Below are 23,104 nucleotides of genomic sequence, written 5' to 3'. Positions count from 1 at the left end.
CACTCCAGTGTTGTTATAAATAATACAGCCCCCCCATTTTTTTTCCTCTTTGTTACTCATTAATGTGTGCATAAGAAAATCCTGCTGCCAAATGAAACCTCCTGAGACAGGGGGGTCTGTAGCACAAAGAAATGCCTGCAAGATCCAGGGCTCAGACACCAGGTCTTGTGGAGGAATTTTCTCCTCCAAAGCAGAAGAATGGGAAGTGCAGCTGTGACAGGCAGGTGCCAGCACAGGGAGGGGACAGGGGGCTCAGACCAGGAGCATCACTGGCAGGGACTAACAACCCCACTGAGGGCTTGGGAGGGCCTCAGGTCAACAGGAAAACACTGGAGAGAGCAAAAAGGACAAAAATAGAATTGATGGCATTCTGTTCTAAAATGTTTCTTACCAGAATAGTGCTGGAGTAGTAAGAGTACAGCGATAACAATCAAATTGATTCTTCCCTCTGGGGGTGGCAGACTCTGGCACAGGTGCCCAGAGAAGCTGGGGCTGCCCCTGGATCCCTGGAATGTCCCAGGTCACGTTGGACATTGGGGCACGGAGCACCCTGGGATAGTGAAAGTTGTCCCTGCCGCTTCAAAATGAGCTGCAGAATATTTCCTGAGCACATTATTTGACTGCTTTCAAATGATTTGCAAAGCACTTTTTTTTTCTAGGGCCATGTATTTGAGATTGGGTAACATTTTTAATTTCACCTTCTTTAGAGTGAAACATTTAACATTAATTCCTGTAACACTGATCACTGGTAGCTCAGCTGATTCTACAGCTGAGGAAAATGGTCTTTTGCTGTCAACTGTTATTTTAGGACTTCCCAGTAGCTGGAGCATGAGGCTGGGGAGATTGATGTTGCCTGATTTTATTGTGCCTCTCGTGCTTTGCAATAAATGGGGGTTTGGCTCATTTTACCTGGTCTCTGATTTACCTGGAATTTACCTGGAATTCCTTTTTCCCGAGGCCTTCCTTTCAGCAGTGGGACCAGAACAGCCCAAACGCAGCGCAGAGCCCCTCACCACTGAATCTGTGTTTGCTTTGCAGTGCTGAGGACATCGTGGTGAAAGTGGCAGGCAGCCAGCTGACAGCAGAGTATCTGGAGGAGAAGGGCTTTGCAGACCCCATCCTGGTGCCCAAGAAGGATGGGCTGGGCCTGGCTGTGCCTGCCCCCACCTTCTACGTCAGCGACGTGGAGAACTACGTCGGTGAGTGCTGGCACTGCCCTGCTTGGGATGGAGTGGTCCTCATCAGGGCATTGGCTCCATAGAAACAACCGCTTGTGTGGAAAATCGTACAGGGTGTTGTAAAACACTGCCTGTGCCCTGAGCTGTGCTGCTCCCAGGGTTTGTTATGCAGTGGGAACTTGTAGTTTGCAATTGAGGCACTCTTGTTTGGTGTGGCAGCTTGGCAGTGAGGCTCAGCCAGCCTGCACTGCTCCCCACAGCTCTGCACGAGCTGTGACAGAGCAGTACCAGGGAATGGTTTGCCCAGGACATGACTACAAAAGCACCATGTGATGGGTGTTTATGTATATGCAGGTATTTCATGCATGTGTGTCTGTGTGGGAACGTACATAAGGGAGGATCCGAGGGCTGAGAAGGTCAGGAAGTCAGAGGACTGAGATATTTCTGGGCAGGTGAACTCAGCCCAAGCACAGAAAAGGGGCGAGGCAGGCTGTCCATCAACCTCTCCTCTCCCCTGAATCCGTGTGCAGGGCCAGAGCGGAGTGTCGATGTCACTGATGTCACCAAGCAGAAAGACTGCAAGATGAAGCTCAAGGAATTTGTGGATTACTACTACAGCACAAACAGGAAAAGGGTCTTAAATGTCACAAACCTGGAGTTCTCTGACACCAGGTAAGGGTCCAGCCTGCTGCACAGTAATAATTAGAGATTTATTTAGATTTTTCCTTCGTATTTAATATATTATTTTGTACATAATGTATTTCTGTACAGTAACATAGCTTTATACTCTACTCCACTACCCTATGTGTTTATTTTTTAATTATATTAATATTACTTACATATAATTATATATGAATTATAATTTTAAATTACTGAATTCCACATTGTGTCTGGGATACCTGTCTGCCTTCCCCAGTGCTTTTCCTCCTCAGGGAAAGTTGTTTAGCAGCTTCTGGGTGCTCTGACTTTAGATGTAGGGTAAATATCACTGGGTGTCCTTTGAGGAGAATAACTTTGGAGTTTGGTTATAATTTTGTAATCCTCCAGCATGTGTCCTGGTTCTGGTTTCAGGGCTGTGACCTGTCTGACAGCAGCTCAGGCTCAGGGTGATGCTGACTGCCCTGGGCATGGTGGTGCAGATGTTGGGAAGGAATTCCTCCCTGGCAGGGTGGGCAGGCCCTGGCACAGGTGCCCAGAGCAGCTGTGGCTGCCCCTGGATCCCTGGCAGTGCCCAAGGCCAGGCTGGACACTGGGGATTGGAGTTGCCTGGGACAGGGGAGGTGTCCCTGGGCAGGACTGGATGGAAATGAGATGACCTCTAAGGTCTCTTCCAGCCCAACCACCCCTGTGATTCCATGATTAGCTGCTGCTGAGACACTGCCTGCTGCTCTCTGTTGCTGTGCTCCATAACTGAGCACTGCTTTCCTCCCAGCAGTGGGCAGGGGCACCTGTGAGATCCTGAACACCTAAAGCTGGGCAGGTTATTTCACAGGCCCTGGAGCCTTTGGTGTAGCTGATGCTTCTAGAAGAGAAGCACCAGGAAAAGGAAAAGATCCTTTTACACACAAACACACCACACAGATGATGAAGAGTGTCAGCAGAAAAACAAAGACTGGCTGTTTAGGGGAGCATTCTGCTTCAGCACCAAGGCTGAGAGAAGAAGGCTGGTGGCCAAGGACAAGCTCATTTTTGCCAGGCATTCCCCTGATCCCTGTAGCTGGGATTTAGTGGCTCTCCCCCATCACTGCAGAGAGCAGCTCTGCTCATTGCACGTTTGAGACCACCGGGATCTCAGCAGAGATTTTTTCAGCTTTCTGCCATTATCCCCAAATAATGGGATGTCTTTTTTCCTGAAGGACTGCTGGAGCTGTCGTTCATACTCTGCTAATCGAGACATTAATAGCAAATATTTTATTTCTTAGCATAGACAGTGACAGTTTAATTGAATGCACAGCTCCCTCTTCCCTGCCATGGAAATGGAGTTATTGTCATCAGGGCTTGACACTGAGCGCAAATGACACGTGGGAGCATTCAATATTGGTTTGAAGTGCAGATCCTCTTACTGATGTGCTGGAGTGTCTAGCAGCGAAGCTTCAGCTCCTACAAATTTTGGACTGTTTGAATCTAAAATTCAGCACATTCTAGGATGAAACACTTAATATCTGGTTGTCATGCCACTGCATTGCCTTAGCTGTGATTATAGTGTATGTTACGTATTTGACAAAAACATAATACATTAATGACATAAATAAATAAATAGGAACTTACATTCAATGTGAATGAAGATAATAATTTGTATAAATTTAGATACATATCCAGTAAGAGTAGGTTCTTAATGTACATAAATAGATTCATTCATATAAATTATTGATATATATCTTATACTCTATTATTATTACTTCTATAATATAGATATTAGAGATATATATTTTATATTGCAATTACATAATATATCTGTATATTATATGATTGTCTATATATTAAAATATATATACAATTATATTTAAAATATATTCACATTATCAACCCAAAACAGACTTCTTCCTTCTTCTGAGCTTTTAATATAATTTAGTCAATCTAAACCATATTGCTGATTTTCAGCATCAGGAGTTATTTGCTCATAAGCATTGATGCTGTTGTTATCTGGATCATTAATATTGAGCTTGAGTTGGTGATTTTTATGGCTTACCAGGGGATTTCTGTCCAAGTGCACACATCTCCCTTCTGTTCTGGAGGGGGCTGGAAGGTGACAGTGATCACAGCAGTGCTGCTGCCTGAGCCTGAGCAGCTGGGGCTGGAAAACTGCAACCAGCACAGATTTGCTCATAGATGATACTGCTGAAAGGAGGCAAAGGGTTGTTCTTGAGTCACCACACTTACAAACCCTTAAGTCTCTGTAAACAGTTTTCCCTAATTTTCTGAATGAAGGCAGTTCCACTGCCACAAGAGGAGCGGCTCCAGTTTGCCATGCAAATATTTGTGCCAGTCGCCTCTCGCTGTACTGGGGTGCCTGTGCTGTGTTTTAAAAGCTGCCTGTCTGTTCTGCACTCTCCCTGTAAGGATGTCCAGCTTTGTGGAGCCTCCTGACATCGTTAAGAAGCTGTCCTGGGTGGAGAATTACTGGCCTGACGATGCTCTGCTGGCAAAACCCAAAGTGACCAAGTACTGCCTGATCTGTGTGAAGGACAGCTACACCGACTTCCACATAGACTCTGGGGGCGCTTCTGCCTGGTACCACGTGCTGAAGGTGAGGGGGCCTGGCCTGGGGGGCAGCCAGTGACAAACTCCATTTTATACACAAAGGCCACCACAGAATTCTCTCCAAAATTCAGCTCATTGTCCTGTTGTATCTGAGCATTAAGTGCTCTCAGTGAGTGCACTCCCAGAGGTGCCAGGTTCTCCTGAGTGAGGAATCTCTTGGAGCATGGAAGTCCTCTGTGTATTTTCTCTCTATTAGGATTTTAATATTTGTTTAGTGTCTTCTGCACATACATCACCCTGGGCCTTAAAAATACTACGTCTTGTTTTTGCAGTGTGCTGGAAGCTGGTGCTGTAAACCTTTTGTACCATCACTCTCACAAATCTGAGCAGTTGTGGTCAGCTGTGATTCAACTATTTCAGCCCTTCTGTACAAAGCTGACTAATTGATTTTATTTAAATATGGCCAAAGTACACAATGTTACATGTGTATTTAGATAAATATTTGTGTGTCTGTGTCTGTGTGTGTGTGCTGGTGCAGTGTGGTTTGATTTGGCTGCTCATTGCTAATTTTATATTTCTAATTCAGGGAGAAAAGATCTTTTATCTCATCAAACCAGCCTCTGCAAATATTTCTCTGTATGAACGCTGGCAGTCAGCAGCAAATCACAGCGAGATGTTTTTTGCAGACCAAGTAGATAAATGTTACAAATGCACAGTTAAACAAGGCCAGACCCTCTTCATCCCATCAGGTGAGCAGGTGGGGGAGGAGGGCTTTCTTCATCCTTTGGAGCAGCCACAGGGCTGCTCCAAAGTGCCAAAGTGCCACAGGGCTGGGATGTGACAGCTTTCTCTGACAAAGTATGGAGTCTACTTCTGAGGTTGTATTTGTTTTTATTTTATGTGCTTACAAACAAAACAAACAAGAACTTTTACTGCTGGCTAGTAATATTTTAGCAGCCTTTTAAAAGTTGAACTAGTAGAGAGTCTTCCAGTCATGGTCTCACTGGGTTGTAGCAACTCATGAGTTCTCTTTCTGTGTCCACCTAGCAGAACATTTACATTGAATGAATTTGCATTCTGACCATGGCACCCCCAAATCCTTGTCACAGACATTAATCCCCTGTGACACTCAGGAACTACAGGTCTCTATGTGTGAGTAGATTCTTGCACCAAATGTTTGCGCATTTGAATTTTACCTTGGATGTAAGAAGAGGAAAGTAGGTGTTTCTCTCATGACCATCTGTGGAGCAGATGGTGGAACAAACACAGAGCAATTTATAGATATTCACTAACTTGAGTAGATTTTTGTATGAAAATACATGTTTGGAAAACACCTGATTCTGACACTGTGATAAAGCATGTGTCAGGGGCTGTGGCAGGTCCTTGTGGACACAGGAAAGCAGCTGCCATTATGTAGCAGAACAAAGCAGGGACCAGAGGGACTCTGTTCCAAGTGTGTGTGCTTCTGGGGCTGGGCTGTGTGGGTGCCTGTGGAGCAGCTCAGTGAAGGGTAGACATCATTGGGGATAGGAGTCTGTGCTGATGGCCTTCGAGTTGTTGTCTTGAGGACTCTTCTCTCTCTTTTAGGTTGGATTTATGCAACTCTAACACCAGTAGACTGCCTGGCCTTTGCAGGACATTTTCTACACAGTCTAAGCGTGGAAATGCAGATGAGGTAATCTGTCTTTAAAATCTAAAGTTTTGTATAAGTTCATTTTGTAATGGATCACTAATAATGGATCACTGGCAGTAATGCTGGTGTAGCTCTTGGGCAGTCCTAGCTGCTGCCCCTGCCTTTGTCCCCTCTGACCCTGTTCCCTTGTGCTGAGTTATCCTGAGCTGTCCTTACACGTGTTGGCAATGCAGGGGAGGCTGCCTGAGGTGCCTGGATTGATGTGTCCCCATCCTGAAGGTAGAACTGTTCCACAGTGCCTGGAGTTTTACCCTGGCACCTGGCACTCACTGCTGGAGCAGTGCCCACCTGCTCAGCTGGGCTCTGTGCCCAGTGTAAGACAATGCAAGCAGTTCTTTTCTGGGCAAATAAAGCAATAAAACCATCACACATCTGTATCTCGGGATTTTATCAGTGCTGTCATGGTTTGCTTTTGGCCTGAGGCCAGCCTACGGAGCAGCAGGAGAGAGAGGGGACCCACTGCAGAGGGACCCTGGCACCTGTGTGACACAGGTGTGTGACACAGGTGTGTGACACACTCGTGCTCTGCCGTGCTCAGGTTGCTGTGGCTTTGTCTTGCAGGGCATATGAAGTAGAAAGGAGATTGAAAATTGTCAGTCTGACCCAGTTCCCCAACTTTGAAACAGCGTGTTGGTACATGGGGAAGCATCTACTGGAGAAATTCAAAGGTAAATCTGCATTTCCTTGCCTGCCCTGATGGCTCAGCTTTGGGGGCTGAGGACAGTGACCCTTAATTTCAGCAGCCAAGGCTGACAGGAGCATGGGCTGGGAAGACTGCTGTGTTTGGGACACAGTGAAAACATTAAAAAACCTGCTTATTATCATGAGGTTGTAGCAGGGAATCATTTATGGGAAGCAGCTCTCAAAGAGTTACCTTCAGCTTTCCCAGCTACAATCCTCAAATTAAATGCTTTCTGTAAACAGCTGTAGCTGTCAGTGGTTGAATGACACTGGGTTTTTTCTCTGCTTAGGTTTGCATAAAGCTGGACAACAACCTCCTGCTCATCTCCTTCAAGGAGCAAAGATTCTCAATGGTGCTTTCAGGTCGTGGACTAAAAAACAGGTAGGAGAAGCAGCCTGGATTAATAGTATGTGTTTGGCATTTGCTGGAGCAGAGAGGAAATTCTGGAACAAATAGCATCTCCATTGCAAAACATCCAATTCTCAGATGCCAGAGAGAAGGAACTGGGAGAACTAGGGGTGAGCAAAGTTGCAGTTGTGAAAATTAAATATCTGAAAGTTGCAGTCGTGAAAATTAAATATCTGAAAAAAGATGATTGACTTTGTTGTTCTCACAGGACAACTTGTTACAATAACATCCAGAACAGGGAAATTTTTTTGTCTTATTTGAATGCCGAATGAAGTCAAGATTGATTTAAATACATAGGAAAGAATACAGACAAGTCACTTCAAGGCTGGGGGGGTGGTGGTGTTTGTTTGTTTTTGAGGAAAACATGCACAGAAACAGCAATTTGGCTTTGTTGTGTTTTAGGCTTTAGCAGAGCATGAAGATGAACTACCAGAAAACTTCAAACCAGCACAACTTATCAAGGACCTTGCCAAAGAAATCAGATTAAGTGAGGTTTGTGCTGTTTTTATGATATTTACTGTAGTGAGGGCTCAGGCTATAAAATGCACAGAGGTGTCAGCCATGGAGTATGGTGCCACATCCTGCTGGGTGGAGACGTGTGACAGCAAAAGGTGACCACAGCTGGCTCAGCTCCTTCAGGAGGACATTGTGCTGCACTGCACCCTGTTCTAACCACATCCAGACACCTCAGAGCTGAAACCTATCTTCTCCTTTGATCCGCTTTGATGTCGTATTTAAGTTTTCTGATTGTCAGAATGGCAAGTTAAGCAGAAAATAATTTCTTTTTAATGAGTCAGTGTTAATTTTAATTGGACAGCTATTTTACTGCTAATTTTTCCCAAGGGCATGAAATGTGATCCTGCTATATTTATCACATCAGAATTAAATGGAGAGGGTTTCTGCTGGAGCTGATCAGCATTTTAAGCAGAAGGCTGTTCATTTTATCCATCCTGTGTGGACAGGCCATGTAACACTTTTATAGGATGGTACAGCCCAGTTGGAGTTCCATTCCCTAAAGCCCCTGGAGTTCCTGCAGCTTGAGGAATGTGGGGCTGGGAGCTGGGGTGGGGATTGATGAGCAGAGCATCACTTGGTGGGACCTTCTCTCCTGGGTCACCCTGAGCTGTGCTGCAGGTCCCCTTCCTTCGCACCCTTGGGTGTCTCTGGGGCTTGTCTCCCCATCTCAGGGTGCAGGTGTGTCTGAACCCCCTGTGCTCTGTGCCACTCCCCAGAACGCCTCAAAAGCCAGCAAAGCAGACACGAGTGCCAACCCCCCGGCCGAGGAGGTGTGTCCTGGGGACAAGGAGGAGCCTCCATCGCCCGTCCAGGTCTCCCCTCCGCCCGCTCCTGTAGAAAAGATCCCGAAAAAAAAGACTCCCAAAACTGTGAAAACCCCCAAACAACTCAAGCCATCCAAACCCCCGAAGCCTCCCAAGCCCCCCAAACCTCCCAAAACCCCGAAAGTGAAGGGAGAAGGCAAAAAGAAAGGGAAGAAGGCGAAGGAGAGCCCACCGCCAGCCATCCCCAACCTGGACCTGCTGGAGGCGCACACCAAGGAGGCTCTGACCAAGATCGAGACGCCAAAGAAGGGGAAGGTGGGTCCTGTTTTAACCTCTCCCTCTCCTCCCACCCTCAGGGGGATGAAATCACCCTGAAGTCTCATGCACAAAGTCATATGTGCAGCCCCCTGGGAAAGCCTGGCCCTGCAGGGGCAAGGGAAGGTCTGGGACTGCTGGGCATGGCCCTTCTCCTGCCCAGCTGCTGGCTCTGCTCTGACTGCTCGTTGGTTATTCGGTGATGTGGAGCCTCCCAGAAACCAAAAAGGTGTCAGTGATGACAGAACTTGTTTCTAAAGTATCTCATTTACTTGAGATGTTACTGTAGAATGAGTGACTGAAAACACAACAGTAGTTTTCTTCTGCTTTTCCCCACAAGTGGACAAGTTTCTTTTTGAGGCCGTTTAATTCAGCATGAATTTTGCTACAGATTTCAGTAGGGGCCAGGATCCATCAAGGCACTGACAGAGGAATGGTTGTATGCTGTTTGTGAAGAAATATCCATAAACCTTTTCCTAAAATGTTTCTGAAGCTCCGACAGCGTGTGTGCAGTTTGTGAAACCTGTCAGGGGGTGACAGACAGGGAGAGGAGGGTGTTGGTGGATCAAGGAGAAGTGAAGCTGCTGTTCTGCCACACTCTGAAGGAGCAACATTTGATTGAACCTCAGTTTGGGGTTCAAAAAGAATAAATGGGAGTTTTCAAAACTGTATCATGTTATTTCCCAGATAAAGCCTGTGTTTCTGACATGCCAACACTCCACCCTCATTCAGAGGACTTGTTCCTGACTTTTTCCCCAGGCTGCAAAGAATGTTTTAAGTGTTCCCAATAAGGAATCTGCGAGCAAGCAGAATGAGGTGGAGAAGTTTGAAGTTCGAGAGCAAAATAAAAGCAAAACAGAAGCCAAGTGGAAATACAAGGTAATGTCTCCTGTTGAATTCTGCCACATGATGATAATGAGCCAGGGGCAGGGAATAGTTTGTGGCTCTGCCATAGTGGAGAGAACGAGGCACCAACTTTCAGTTCCCAAAGAAAAGAAAATTAAGCAGGAAATAATTAATCCCTGATAAAGGAGGAGGGGGTGGATGGATCCTTCAAAAGCATGTGCTGAGTTGTCCATTTATCTGTAGGGACACCAGACTGTTAACAGTGAGATGGTCCAATGAGTGCTGGTCCTTTTGTGATCCTTGCTCTGACACAGTCCTACTACTTTAAGTCTGAAATCAATAACTAATGAGAAATCAATAACTAACTAATAGCTAATAATCAATAACTAATTCTAATGGCATAAAATTAGAGCTAATGAAATCTGAATTATGCCCTATGGATTGAAAGCTTGCCTTTCTTGAGGGCTAATGCAGGGTGAGTGCAATTCACTCCTAGAATAGAACATTTTGTCTGCAGGGAAAATTCGATAGGGTTTTTAATAAGGGAAAAATTACTTGGCTTAGGTTCTGAGGGTACCTATGAAGCTGAAACATAAATGGCTCATTTAACTGATTTATTTATTTTGTTTTGTCCTTTTGCCTTTCAGAACAGTAAACCTGATTCACTTCTAAAAATGGAAGAGGAACACAAATCAGAAAAGACGCCTTTATCAGGAAATAAAGACAACAAATTCACATTCTCTTTCTCTAATAAGAAGTTGCTTGGGTAAGTAAAAATATGACAACACACATCAACAAAAAAGGAAATTGAAAAGTCATTATTTATATTTTTTATCCAAGATGTTGAAAATCTGCCTTTCTGGTCAATGTAGAAAATACCCAATCATTAAAACTTCTTCGAGTGCTCTAGTCAGAGTCCTATTTTAAGACAGAAATCATAGGTTCAGAAATGTATTTGTAAAATTATTCTAGTTGCTTTGACACCCCTAAAAGATCTGATTGGGGTTATACACAGAGATACTCACTGTCTGTCGAGTCACAAGTTGTTTCCAACTCAGAATGTTGTTACTGATTTGTGAATATTTTTTTTTTCAGTTCAAAGGGAGTCAAAACTCATCTGAACACCAGTGTGTTTGGGTCACTGCAGAATTTTAAAGAGGACAAAGCCAAACCTGTACGGGATGAATATGAATATGTGTCCGATGATGGTGAGCTGAAAATTGATGAGTTTCCAATCAGAAGAAAGAAAAACACTGCAAAAAGAGAACTGCCCTGTAAGGATATTTCCTGGTTTGTCTTTATCTGCTCAACAAAGTCGTAGGTGGTGATTGTCCAAAACAGTCAATAGAATCTTTATGTGATTTATAATAAGGGAAGGCACGCCTTACCTGTCAGTCTAATGTGAGTGGAATGGGAGGGCTGCTTTTTGAAGGGAAAAACCCCTGAGTTTTTGTTTCTTTTTCTTGATTCAGTTTTGTCAGATAAAAAGGAAGCCCTGCAGCACACCCCTGTTAAGAAGCCGAAGGTGGAGTCGGTGCCATACAAGGTACGGGGTTATTGCACCTTCCCCAGGAGGCACATGAGGCTCTTTAAGGTCCTGTCCAACCCAAACCATCCTGTGATTCTCTTCATGTGATGCAGCAGCCCAAGTGTTTGTTTTGTGCCACTTGGCAGAGCCTCTCTGCCCATGATGGGCTGAGCTCTGGGGCGCTCCTGAGCCAGGTGAGCCCTGCAGGCTCAGTGAGGTGGAGCTCACCTGCAGCCTGGCACAGCCCAGCTGGGAGTCTGCTCTGTGTCTGAAGCTCAGTGCTGGAAACCAAATGACATTAAAATTAAATGTTTTGCCCAACTGTGGTCACTACAAATTCATATTATAATACCAGAATAAGGCAGAAAAAACAAAATAGTTTGTTAAGACAGGACCAAAGATGACCAAAGTGTTTGGCCTTCAGTACTAAGGAGTTCTTTTCATCCTGATTTGTGTGTGGGACGTTCAGGAGGAAGTGCAGACTCTGAGTCAGTACTGGGGTCTGGCTGGGCTGTGTCCCTGTGCAGGAGCCTGAGGAGGGGCTCTGCACACAACAGGCTGGCACCCAAGCAGCAAGGGCTGGTGCAGTAGCAGCCTGAAAGCAGGGCAGGAACGGGGGAAAACTTGTTTTCTTAGGCACCAGACTGCAGGGCCTGGAAATGCCAGCCCCAAAGAGGGGCTCAGATGTGGGCAGCTCCCTTCCTCAGGCTCACAGGACACTGTTCCTACATGTCCCATTCCTCTGCCTGATCCTCCCACTGTGCTGCTGAGGGGATGGAAACCCCACTGTTAAAGGGAATGGACCCCATTGACAAGACCAGACCTCAAAGCTTTGGGAGACCTCAAAGCTTTGGAAACCTGCCATGCCTACAGGCTACAAGGAAATGGATTTTTACCATGTACTTGGGTTTGTTCTCTCATTTTTTTTTTTTTTTTAAAGGAAGCAAATTCCAAAGGCTAGGCCTATGTCTTTGGAGGAGCAGCAGGCTGCAGAAATCAGTGCTGTTCCTGGGGACCAGCTCAGTGAGTTTCCCCCTTCTTTAGCCCTTTCCTTGTTTTTGCAGAGTGAAGACTCATCAGATGAAGATTTACTTCACATTGACACAGAGGCAAAGCCAGGACGCAACTCCAAAGTAAAGAAAGAGAGTGGAAGTTCAGCAGGAATTCTTGATCTTTTGCAGGCAAGCAAGGAAGTTGGGGGTTTAGAGTATAACACCAACAGGTATGCACCAGGGGAGCCTTTCTCTCTTACCTGTCAACAAACTTGCTCTTTTGTGGTTGTGTGTGAGTGAGAATGAATTTTGCAGCTTGGTAACCGCTTTTTCTCCAGTAAACAAACTCTTCCTTTATCCTGTGATCTGGAGGGAGAGGCAGGAAAGATTTTGGTGGCATAATTTGAACAAACAGAGGATTTCACATCTGTAGATGCTGAAGATCAGTTTTAGCAATAATGCTGTAATAGATGAATAATTCAGAAGAAGGAGAGAGTCCAGTGACTGCAGCTTCAGAGTGGGAATTATGGTTTTTAATGTAGTGAGATTGTAATAAAGAAATCTGAATGGCCAGCATTTTTCCCATAAGGCACTCTAAGGTGCCACCAATGCCAGGTGTTTGAAAGGAGGATATAGGAAACTATCTGCCCTCCCTCCCATCTCTGGTCATCTTTCTTATTCCCACCAAAAAATAAGGCTTGGAGAAAAAAGCAAACTCTTTGGTGGGTTCTTCTGTACCTGAAATGGAAATGTCTGCCTGGGCTTAGTGGTGTCTTATGTGGAAACTGATGCTGGATGTTTTGGGCTGTGGCCAGTAAGGAACAGCACCAGATCCTTCAGTGATCCAAGCTGCGAGTGGGGGAAAGGAATAATCACATTAACACTTGTCTGCTTGACCATCCCTGGGAATTCCCTTTCTATTCTGCATTATGCCCCGTAATGGGATGACTTTATGTTGATTTTACAGTTACATTTTGGCAGGTGATTAGACACATCAAAAAGTAGTTCAGTGTGTCTGACACCGTAGTAAAGCTGCTGGGTGAATTAAACTCCCATACTGGAAGTTTGGTATAAAAAAAGAAAATTGATCAACTATTATAAGAACTTTAAAGAAATCTTCCTTGGCCCTGTGTACACTGCTGGCCATTCTGTGGGTAGCACAGCTCACTGTGTGCTTTGAAATGGTCCTTGACAATTGTCTGCCTTGCTTGGGCTGTGTTTTGCTGTCTGCAAGGGGTTAAACCAGAAGAGAGCAGGGCTCAGGCCTTTGCTTTCCCCCCTCAGCCTGGGTGCTGTGCTGGGTGTTTGGAGGCTCTGTGGTTTCTGAAACCCAAGCCCCCCATCCCTGGACTGGGCTGAGTTACTGCTCCATGTGGGGTGCTGCAGTGGGAATGTGTCAGATCAGTGCTGCCTCTGGGATAAACGCTGGCTTTTGGCAGCGTGTGCTGCATCTTGATTGGAAAAAGGCCCTGGGAAACGTAATCACTGTGTTTCGTTTCCTAATTATGCTGGGCTTTTCCGATGGCCATAAGGTGCTTTTTGAGGATGAAGCGGGAGAAAGGCAATCTGCAAACACTCTGTGTCACAGGGCTGGCTGCAGGAACCATCCCCACCTTCCTCTGCCTGCAGAGTGTGTGTCTGTATGTGTGTGTACACACATGTGGATGTGTGGCACTCTGTGGGTGCTGTGGGGCCGCCCTGTGTCACTGTGGCATCTCCTCCCTGGCAGCCCAGCGTGGATCCCTGCCGTCACTGGGAAACAGGTCAGGGCTTTTTGTGACAGTGGCCTTATCTGAATCATGGGAAAACTTATCCTGTAAAATCCTGGGCTGTCACTAGCAGCTGCCACCCCAGAGGCTGGCATTGCCTGGAGTGCTCTAGGGAACTGCAGCACAACTATGTGTGTCAGCAAGACAGGGGGAGGGCAGGACAGAGCTCCTGCAAAAGGCTGCTGTGAGGGTGGGAACAGGCTGAAAGAACTGAAATGGAAGATGGAAAAAGCTTGGAGGGCTGGCCATCACCTGATCTTGAAAGGAGCAAAATTACTTGTATCCAGATCTGAGTCAAAAATGGAAATAAACACTGGGTTTGTAGGGGAATTGTTGGTTCTTTAGTTTTATACAATGGTAATTTCTCCAGAGCCACTGCTCAATCAATAACACTCTGCTGAAAAGTTAGAAATTCAGTTCTAAATATGAGGATACAGGTAGGAGACTCAGTAACTGCTGATGGGAGGAAGGAGATGCTCTGCCTGGAGAGGGTGAACCCTTGGAGAGAGACGGCAGGGCCTGAGTTGGTGAGGAAGAGCAAGGCACTGGCTCCCCAGGCACTATCCTGCCTGATGCAGGGTGCTGGGATCATTCCTGTGCCCAGCTCACTAAGGAGGTGAGCCCTGAGTCCACCAGGGCTTGTTCCTGTCCCCAGCACAGCTGTTTGCCTGCTCCACTGCTCTGGGACATGCCGGGGACAGGATGGCAAAGCTGGGTACCACAGTCCCCCTGAGCCTCCTTTCCCCAGCCTGAGCCCCTTCTCCAGCTCCCTCAGCCTCTCCTGGTGCTCCAGCCCCTTCCCCAGCTCTGCTCCCTCCTCTGCTCACACTCCAGCCCCTCAATGTCCTTCTTGTCACCAGCAGCCCAAACCTCACCCCAGGGCTGGAGGTGGAGTCCCAGCAGTGCCAGCAGAGGGGACGGGCACTGCCCTGGTCCTGCTGCCACCCCAGGGCTGCCACAGGCCAGATGAGGGCACAGACCAGCGCCAGGGTGTCTGTCTGTCAGTGTCCTCCTGTCTGTGCAGCCACAGCAGCAGCTGCCAGCCCCAGGACAGCACAGCAAGGCTGCGGGGCTGCAGCAGGGCTGAGCTGTCCCCCAGTGCCACCTCCTGTGTGCCTGGAGGTGGCTGTGGGGACAGAGCGGGGGTAGAAGCAACTTTGGCTGCTTTGTTCCTGCTCCAGTGCTCTTTTAAAAATGTTTTTTTAAACCCATAATTGTAACTCACTGATAGTTTACTTTCATAAACGTAGTTTTTCAAAAATCATTGCTGAAGCTACAGAAAGGAGATATGGCTCTTCCAGAGCTTCAAAATTGCTTCCTGAGTATTCTTGAATTTTTTTTTTGGCTTAGAAAGCTGAAATACTCCTGATGGAAGCACACCAGGCACATACCCTAATGAGAAACATTCTGCCCCATGTGCAGCTCTGAGACATTTCCCCCTTTTCAGGTTGGTGTTTGACTCTCAGAACCACTGGTTTTGATCATATCCCACCATTTATTTGTTGAAGTTTGTGTTGCTTAAGGCAGTTTCCTCTCTGATTTGCCCATTTAGTGGTCAGTATTTGATGGTCTGTTTGCAGTGTTTTGAGAGTCCAGTATTTGGAAAAACAGTTCAGGGAAAAAGGCTGAAAGAAAATAGGATAATTCCTTGTAGATGATGCAAAATATTTCTTTGCCACAGAGAAGGCAGAGGAGACGCCATGGTATTAGAGGGATTTCAATGGCTCTTCCCTAAATAAGTTTTTTGGTGTTCTTCTGTTCGTTGAGTTGTGAACTAATGCTAGTCTTAACTCATTTTCAGGATTATGACTAAATGCCATCAGTGCCCAGAAACTTCCTTTATGGTCTTGTACATGACTTTGTTCAGAACCCAGATTAAGCTCAAGTAGGAGAAAGTGACACGGTGCTGTTAATTCTCTTGTATATTTGTGGCTTCTACTGCATGACAAATGTATAACAAGTGTAACAAATATTATTGCCACTGCAAGGGGCTGTTTGCATTTCACGACTTGCCCAAACTCCAGACTTCTGGAAATACTGGATGATGTGTTGTGCCAGTCTCAGAATGAATATCCAGCAGCTCCTGGAGTGGTGACAGCCCACGATGTGAACTGGGACCAAAAAACTTCCAGGCAGTTTTGATCAGAGCCCCCCACAACATCCCTCATCAGCACTGATGCATAAGCTCTCCTTTTACAGGAGCTGGTAGTGGAGATTATAAATAACACTATTAAAATACAATGAGGAGGAGGAGGGTGATTTGGTAGCACAGAAAAATAACATTAATAAAAATGGATGGATGGATGGATGATGGATATTTAAAGATTATGATGATGATGAGGAGGAGAAGGATGATGATAGTTGGTACAGAGACACTTCTCTGTCAGGAATTCTGCTGTGGGCTTTGGGAAGTTCCCTGAGCTCTGCCCAGAGCACTGACAGCCCCAGGGACCTGCCCACATGTGTGTGGCTCCTGGGCCATCACCCCCACATCCGAGGTGCTCTCTGTGGTGCTCCTGTCCCACCAAATTCCCCTCTGGCCCCGGTGGGACATGCAGCTGCTCAGAGGAGTCAGGGGGTCTCTGCCAGCCCCACTGCCGTGGCAGGAGCCAGGGGTTGGTGTTTCTGGACTCGCTGGGTGCTCCAGCCTCTCTCCCTGTGTCCCACAGCCAGCCACCTGCCTCCCCCAGCACACAAGAAGCCATCCAGGGCATGCTCTCCATGGCAAACCTCCAGGCCTCAGAGTCCTGCCTGCAGGCATCGTGGGGCACCAATCAGGCCAAGAACAACTCCTTCTCCACACAAAACTCGAAAAAAACTGGCGGTGGTGGCAACAAAAACGCCGGGAAGCGGCTGCTGAAGAAAAGCACAAAGAACAGCATCGACATTGAGGACTACGACGAGGAGCAGGACCACTTGGATGCCTGTTTTAAGGACTCGGATTACGGTGAGCAGGGGGAGCAGGATGAGGCTGTGCCTGGCCATGCAGGACACGTGTGCCTGCTGGCAAATGTCCCTTTGCTCCTGGGTGCCTTCTCCTGCTGTGCCACCCTGGCATCAGCTGGGCACAGGAGCAGCCACAGAACGGGCATCTGCACACCAGAGGGAGCACAGACAGGTGACAGCAGCCTGGCTGCAGAGCCCAGGGACACACTGGCCTTGAGGTGCATTTGAGGTGTGGCACAATGAGAAACTTTCAGGAAATCTGGAGAGCCCCTGAAACTGCAGCAGGGGACTGTCCCAGAAATGTGGGTCAAGTACTGCTGCTTGTGACGGAAATGTTCTTGTCTGCATGGCAGCAATTGAACCTCCAGCTGAGAGGACTGAGAAGTCCAATTTGTACACGGAATAGGGATCCATTTCTATTTTGAGTTTTGGCAGAGAAGGCAAGCTGCTGCAGCAGAAATGGGCACAAAGCCAGTTTGCACCAGTTACATCGTTTCTGCCATAATTATCATGGAATCACGGAGTGGTTTGGGTTGGAAGGAACCCTTCAAGGGCCGTCTAGTTCCATGCCGTGGGCAGGGACACTTTCCACTGGCCCAGGTTGCTCCAAGCCTTGTCCAGCCTGGCTTTGGCCACTTGCAGAGATGGAGTGGCCGCAGCTTTGCTGGGCTCTATGGTCCTTGTGGCTCCCTTGCAGCTCAGGGTATGCTGTGATTATACAGAAATAGAGAAAGCCAGTCACAGTTTAATGACAGCAGCTGCCAAGAGTAATTTGTGGATGAGAGCAGAGCCCTCTGAGTGTCACAGCTGAAGTGCCCAGTGGCACTTCTGGGGACCATCCAACTGCAGTGCCTGTGGTCACTGCAAGGGGCCTCTGGGCAGGGTGGAGCTGTTTCCTGAACTGAACCTCCTGCCTTTGTTTCCTGCTGCAGTTTACCCCTCTCTGGAATCAGATGAAGATAATCCAGTGTTCAAATCCCGATCAAAGAAGAGGAAAAGTTCTGATGATGCCCCTTACAGTCCCACGGGTAAGTCCCTGTGCTCTGTGCTGCCCACACTCAGGCCAATTCATGCAAATCTCAAACCCCAGCCATTTACAAGGAGTTGGCCCCTTGGTGCTCACTGCTCTGCTCTGCCTGCACATGCATTGGTCCCTCAGAGCTCACTGTCCCCTCTCCTGCAGCACACAGTGTCCCCTCAGAGCTCACTGTCCCCTCTCCCAGCACAGAGTGTCCCCTGGGCTCACTGTCCCCTCTCCCAGCCCAGTGTCCCTCAGAGCTCACTGTCCCCTCTCCCAGCACAGAGTGTCCCCTGGGCTCACTGTCCCCTCTCCCAGCACAGAGTGTCCCCTGGGCTCACTGTCCCCTCTCTTGCAGCCCGTGTTGGCCCCTCGGTGCCCCGGCAGGACCGGCCTGTGCGGGAAGGGACCAGAGTCGCCTCCATCGAGACTGGACTGGCCGCTGCTGCTGCCAAGCTGTCCCAGCAGGTGAGAGAGAGGGAAACAGGCTGCCTGGGGAGTGTCAGGAGCTGTCAGGAGCTGTCAGCAGGGACAGCCCTGTCCCCAGCACCGGGTGCTGTGCCAGCCCTGCGCGGTGTCTGCTCCTGCCAGTGACACGAGGCTCTGCAGTCTTGGCACTGAAGGGGATCCGAGCCCAGCGGTGTCAGAACACGCCTGATCACGTCACAAGGCTGCAAGGGACAGAGAGAGGCCCAGGGAGAGATGAGGGAGTGAGAATGATGATGGCTGCTGGGGTAGAGCGGGAGAAGGCTGCCCCAAAGGAGTGGATGTGATATGTACCTGAGAGCTGCCTGGAGCGATTGCTGTCTGTGCAGACTGGCTGCTGGGAAGGGTCAGGGTCTGCTTCCAAAGCTTTGGTAAACTCAGTTCACCAGAGTTCACCAGGTGGGCAGAGGCTCAGTTCAGGAAAGGAACTGGGGGCAGGTTGGATGTTTGGTATCTGGTCTCTGAAGGGGTGAGAGAAGCCCCACAAAGGTCATGTGGTGAGATGCTAAGGTGACATGGTCTGCTGGAGTGAAGTTGGTGAGGCACCTCAGCAAGCTGGTGGAGATGCAGGTTGTGGTGACCTTGGGCTTCTGTGATGTGGACTGTTGAGTAGAAGAGCTTTAAGGATGGTGGCAGGGTTTCAAGAAGAAGGAGCTGGAAGTAGACAAGGGACGCAGGACATTAGCAGACCTCTGTGTGTCCAGGTGCAGTGACAGGTCAGGAGATGATGTGTATGTCCAGGCAGGAAGCAGAGGCTGAATCAGTGGCATGTTTAATATCCTTCATGCTGTTGTGCAAGGGTGTGAAGATCCCTGAAGATAGGAGGTGCCAGTTTTTGTGGAAGATGGACAGAGTTGCCCGTGCTGACCACGCTGCGGTGCCGGGGCGGCCCCGGCTGGCTCCCGCTCGCCGCAGCGGGGAGGAACCAGGAGGATGCCAGGATGTAGAGGCACCAGGAGGATGCCAAGATGTAGAGGCACCAGGAGGATGCCAGGATGTAGAGGCACGAGAGGCAAACGTGTGTGTGCAGCTGTGAGCCAGACATGTCGGAGCAGCCCCCACGGCCAACTCCTGGGCTGTCCTTGTATCAGGACCCCAAGCAACGCCGCTGGCCTTTGCCCTAGCTAAAGGTCTTCTGGGGATTAATCTGAGCTTCATCTTTGTCATTTTAAAGGAGGAACAAAAAGGCAAGAAGAAAAAAAATACCAAAAAGAAGCTGTCAGCCCCCAACGCAAGCAAAGCGGCTCAGGAAGGCAGCTCCCCCGAGCCGAAGCTGGAGTCCCAGGCCAGCAGCCTCACAGATCACGAGTACACCGCAGGGGCCAGCACCTTTGGGGTCGCCCAGCCCAACAGGGGATCGCAGCCGATGGCTCCCGGTGTGTTCCTCACACAGAGGAGACCCTCATCATCCTCGCAGAACAATGCCTCCGCCAAAGGTACCGGGAAACGCCTGGCTGGTGGTGCAGGAGTGGGGAAGGGTGAAGGGCCGTGCAGCCCCAGCCTCCTGCACAGGTGTGTGCATGCCAGGCAGGTCTGCTCAGGGACAGGGCCCCTGGCCTCGGCTCTCCTGGCTCTGGAGGGCCAAAGAAGTGTTCTTCTGCTGGCTGCAGGCTGTGAGGGGTGCCGTGGCAGCAGCACTGCCCGGCTCAGGAGCACCTGAGGGTGACATCCCAGACAGCCTGACCCATGGAGCTGGCCAGGGAGGATGCACCCACGAAGGCTGTTGTGCCCAGGGCTGGGGCAGGCACTGTGCTCTTGCTGGTGGCTGGACACCAGCTCTGTGCTCACTGTAGCTGAGGACAGCCCTCCCAGGATGTGTAGAACAGGGCACACTGCAGATCTCTCTGGAGAGGGAGCAGAGGAATATCAAACGTTGGGCAAAGGCAGGAGAGAGGAAGAGGTTGCTCTCTGTCTGCCATAGGGAAAGCATGGGAAAGCTGAGCCTGTCCCAGTCTGAGCTGGGACCTCCTGCTCTCCACTTGAACTCGGCTCAGGAAGTGTAACTGAGGCAGGTGTGTGGGACAGGCACTGTGTAGTGTGAAAATTGTGTGTGATCCCACTGGGAAAGGGCCCAGTGACAAGTGAGGCAACTTGGCAGATGTTTCCTGGATTCCATGTATTTGAGTGGAGCAGATTGGAGGTAGAGCAGAGTACCCTGGCAGCTTGGATGGCCATAGGGCAGGATGTCTGCAGCCTGTAGTAGGGGTGGGTCCTGTCAGGGATCTATGGCTCTCTGCAGAGCTGGAGTGGAAAGAATGTGTTTGCCTGGAACTGTGCTTTTGTGGTGAAATGGTGGGAAACACGTCCAAAGGAGAGAGGTGCCCAGGAGATGCAAAGAGGTGTGAAGAGCTGTGGGGCATGTCTCTGTGTGTGTGTGTGTGTGTGTGTGTGTGTGTGTGTGTGTGCAGCCTCTCCCTGAGGAGCAGGAGGCACTGCTGAGGCTGGGTTTGACTGTCACCCTGTGGGCAAGCAGGTGACCGTGAGCAGTGAGCCAGGGCAGGTAGGTGAGGGTGCAGGGCAGCAGGGCTGGAGCTGCAGGGACAGGAGCACACCTGGCAGGGCTGTGGGGACAGGAGCACACCTGGCAGAGCTGCAGGGACAGGAGCACACCTGGCAGAGCTGTGGGGACAGGAACACACCTGGCAGGGCTGCAGGGACAGGAGCACACCTGGCAGAGCTGTGGGGACAGGAACACACCTGGCAGCGCTGCAGGGACAGGAACACACCTGGCAGGGCTTTGGGGACAGGAGCACACCTGGCAGAGCTACGGGGACAGGAACACACCTGGCAGAGCTGTGGGGACAGGAACACACCTGGCAGAGCTGCAGGGACAGGAGCATGCCCAGCAGGGCTGTGGGGACAGGAGCACACCTGGCAGAGCTGCGGGGACAGGAACACACCTGGCAGAGCTGTGGGGACAGGAACACACCTGGCAGGGCTGTGGGGACAGGAGCACACCTGGCAGAGCTGCGGGGACAGGAGCACACCTGGCAGAGCTGCAGTGACAGGAGCACACCTGGCAGAGCTGTGGGGACAGGAACACACCTGGCAGGGCTGCAGGGACAGGAACACACCTGGCAGAGCTGCAGGGACAGGAGCACACCTGGCAGAGCTGCAGTGACAGGAGCACACCTGGCAGAGCTGTGGGGACAGGAACACACCTGGCAGGGCTGCAGGGACAAGAGCATGCCCAGCAGGGCTGTGCCTCCCCGAGAGGTGTGGATGTGTCCCTGGGGGCGGTGTGCTCTGTGCCCCCAGCTCAGCAGGGCTGGCTCTCCAGGGGCTGTGCTCCAGCCCGGCCCTGTCCTGTGGGCAGCATTCCCGTTCCTGAGGGTGCTGCTGGGCTCCCGGAGGTGCTGGGCAGGGCAGGGCAGTGTTGTCAGGGGCAGCTGCAGGGCTGTGCCCTTAGGGGACGGGTGGGGTGGCCGCGGTGCTCACCCAGCCCCGCTCTCCTTGCAGGGAAGCGGACGAAGAAGGGCATGGCCACGGCCAAGCAGCGGCTCGGCAAGATCCTGAAGATCCACCGGAACGGCAAGCTGCTGCTCTAGTGGCCTCGGGAGGGACGCTGCCACCCAGCTCTGGGCCACCACCGCCACCACAACGATCCCTTTAACTTTCAGCGGTCGGACTGTACAGAATCCTGCTATAAATATTTTTTAATATAGATGTCCTTTCTCAGAGTGCTGAGAGCGACTAGCCGCAAAAAGTTAATACTAATCTCGGCCACCGAGGAGCGCGTCGGGCCCGTGGCCAGCGGCCAGCCCGCCGTGGGGCCGGTGCCGGCGGCGGCGGGGCTCGGGGCCGGCGGCGGGGCGGGAGCGCGGCGCCGGGGAGGATGCTCAGGCACCGCCGCCGGCCCGCGCGGCCGCTCCCGGCCCCTTTTCCTAGAATGTAGCTTGTACATAGCTTTTGGAATAACCACCGCCGGGTTTTTATACGGGGAGGGTCTCTCCGGGCGCTGCCCGCCGGTACCAGCTCTTTGCGTAACTTCTTGTACGAGGAGGGAGACAGTTATTTTACTAGCACCTTGTGGAGTGTTTCCGTGTTTTGTGACGATGTAATTTATTAATGTTTGTAGCTTTTTATATTTGTACATTTCTTATGGGCTTTGTTTATATACACACATTACCGGGGCGCGGCGCCTGCGGGGAACCAGAGCCACCTGCCGCCGTGTGCCAGGGCCACCACCGGGGCCACCACCGGGGCCACCAAGGCCACTACCAGGGCCACCAGGGCCGCGCCGGCTTTTTTTATTATGATTATGATTATTATTATTAGTATTATTATTTTTTTCGCGACATGTACATTTCTAACAAAGTTTATCGTGGCTATCTATCTATGACAGTGTTTTATTTACCGATTCATATCAAATGCTCTTGTATCGACTTCACAAAATCTTAAGTAAACCTAGAGCAAAGTTTAAAAAAAGGAGAAAAAAAAAAGAAAAAAAAAAAAAGAAAGCAAAGTAAAACTATTTCAGGTTTTGTACACGATTGCCTGGGCCTGGCCTTTTTGTGGGGTCGGCGAAGAAGGGGTGGGGAGCAGCCGGGGAACCCTGAGGCTGGGTGAAGGAGCAAGCAGTGACCCACAGCTGGCACAGGGGCTGGCTCTGCTGCCACTGCCCCTTCTGTCACCCAGCCCTTTACACACCTCTGCTTGCTACAGCACCACGAGCGGCCCCATCCATTGGGCACGGGCTTGAGTGTCCCAGTGAGATAACTCAGAGTCCGCCCGAAGGTGTCCCCCCACCGCCCAGCACATC

At 49.7% G+C, this 23,104-nt stretch overlaps 1 protein-coding gene across 2 annotated transcripts in view; it reads left to right on the top strand.

The window, feature by feature from the left end:
* The window catches only part of PHF2 (PHD finger protein 2), a 52,368-nt gene extending 30,268 nt beyond the window's left edge, over positions 1 to 22,100 (top strand). Inside the window, exons 4-22 of one of the 2 annotated variants that reach the window (XM_066326996.1) lie at positions 1,039 to 1,199; positions 1,709 to 1,850; positions 4,239 to 4,425; positions 4,966 to 5,128; positions 5,967 to 6,054; positions 6,634 to 6,740; positions 7,044 to 7,135; positions 7,565 to 7,654; positions 8,395 to 8,757; positions 9,517 to 9,636; positions 10,251 to 10,369; positions 10,699 to 10,877; positions 11,076 to 11,149; positions 12,196 to 12,353; positions 16,562 to 16,839; positions 17,771 to 17,866; positions 18,215 to 18,324; positions 19,517 to 19,778; positions 21,802 to 22,100. In XM_066326996.1, coding sequence (XP_066183093.1) covers positions 1,039 to 1,199; positions 1,709 to 1,850; positions 4,239 to 4,425; positions 4,966 to 5,128; positions 5,967 to 6,054; positions 6,634 to 6,740; positions 7,044 to 7,135; positions 7,565 to 7,654; positions 8,395 to 8,757; positions 9,517 to 9,636; positions 10,251 to 10,369; positions 10,699 to 10,877; positions 11,076 to 11,149; positions 12,196 to 12,353; positions 16,562 to 16,839; positions 17,771 to 17,866; positions 18,215 to 18,324; positions 19,517 to 19,778; positions 21,802 to 21,890 — 2,878 coding nt within the window. In that variant the 3' untranslated portion in view covers positions 21,891 to 22,100. The remainder of the gene's footprint in view (positions 1 to 1,038; positions 1,200 to 1,708; positions 1,851 to 4,238; positions 4,426 to 4,965; positions 5,129 to 5,966; positions 6,055 to 6,633; positions 6,741 to 7,043; positions 7,136 to 7,564; positions 7,655 to 8,394; positions 8,758 to 9,516; positions 9,637 to 10,250; positions 10,370 to 10,698; positions 10,878 to 11,075; positions 11,150 to 12,195; positions 12,354 to 16,561; positions 16,840 to 17,770; positions 17,867 to 18,214; positions 18,325 to 19,516; positions 19,779 to 21,801) is intronic. The other variant, XM_066326997.1, reaches the window with a different exon arrangement.
* Positions 22,101 to 23,104: the final 1,004 nt, after the last annotated feature.

Source organism: Sylvia atricapilla, chromosome 11 (genome assembly GCF_009819655.1).
Source record: "Sylvia atricapilla isolate bSylAtr1 chromosome 11, bSylAtr1.pri, whole genome shotgun sequence".
NCBI lineage: Eukaryota > Metazoa > Chordata > Aves > Passeriformes > Sylviidae > Sylvia > Sylvia atricapilla.
Note: the sequence above shows the minus strand (reverse complement) of the source record. Positions and strands in the feature narration are given on the sequence as shown.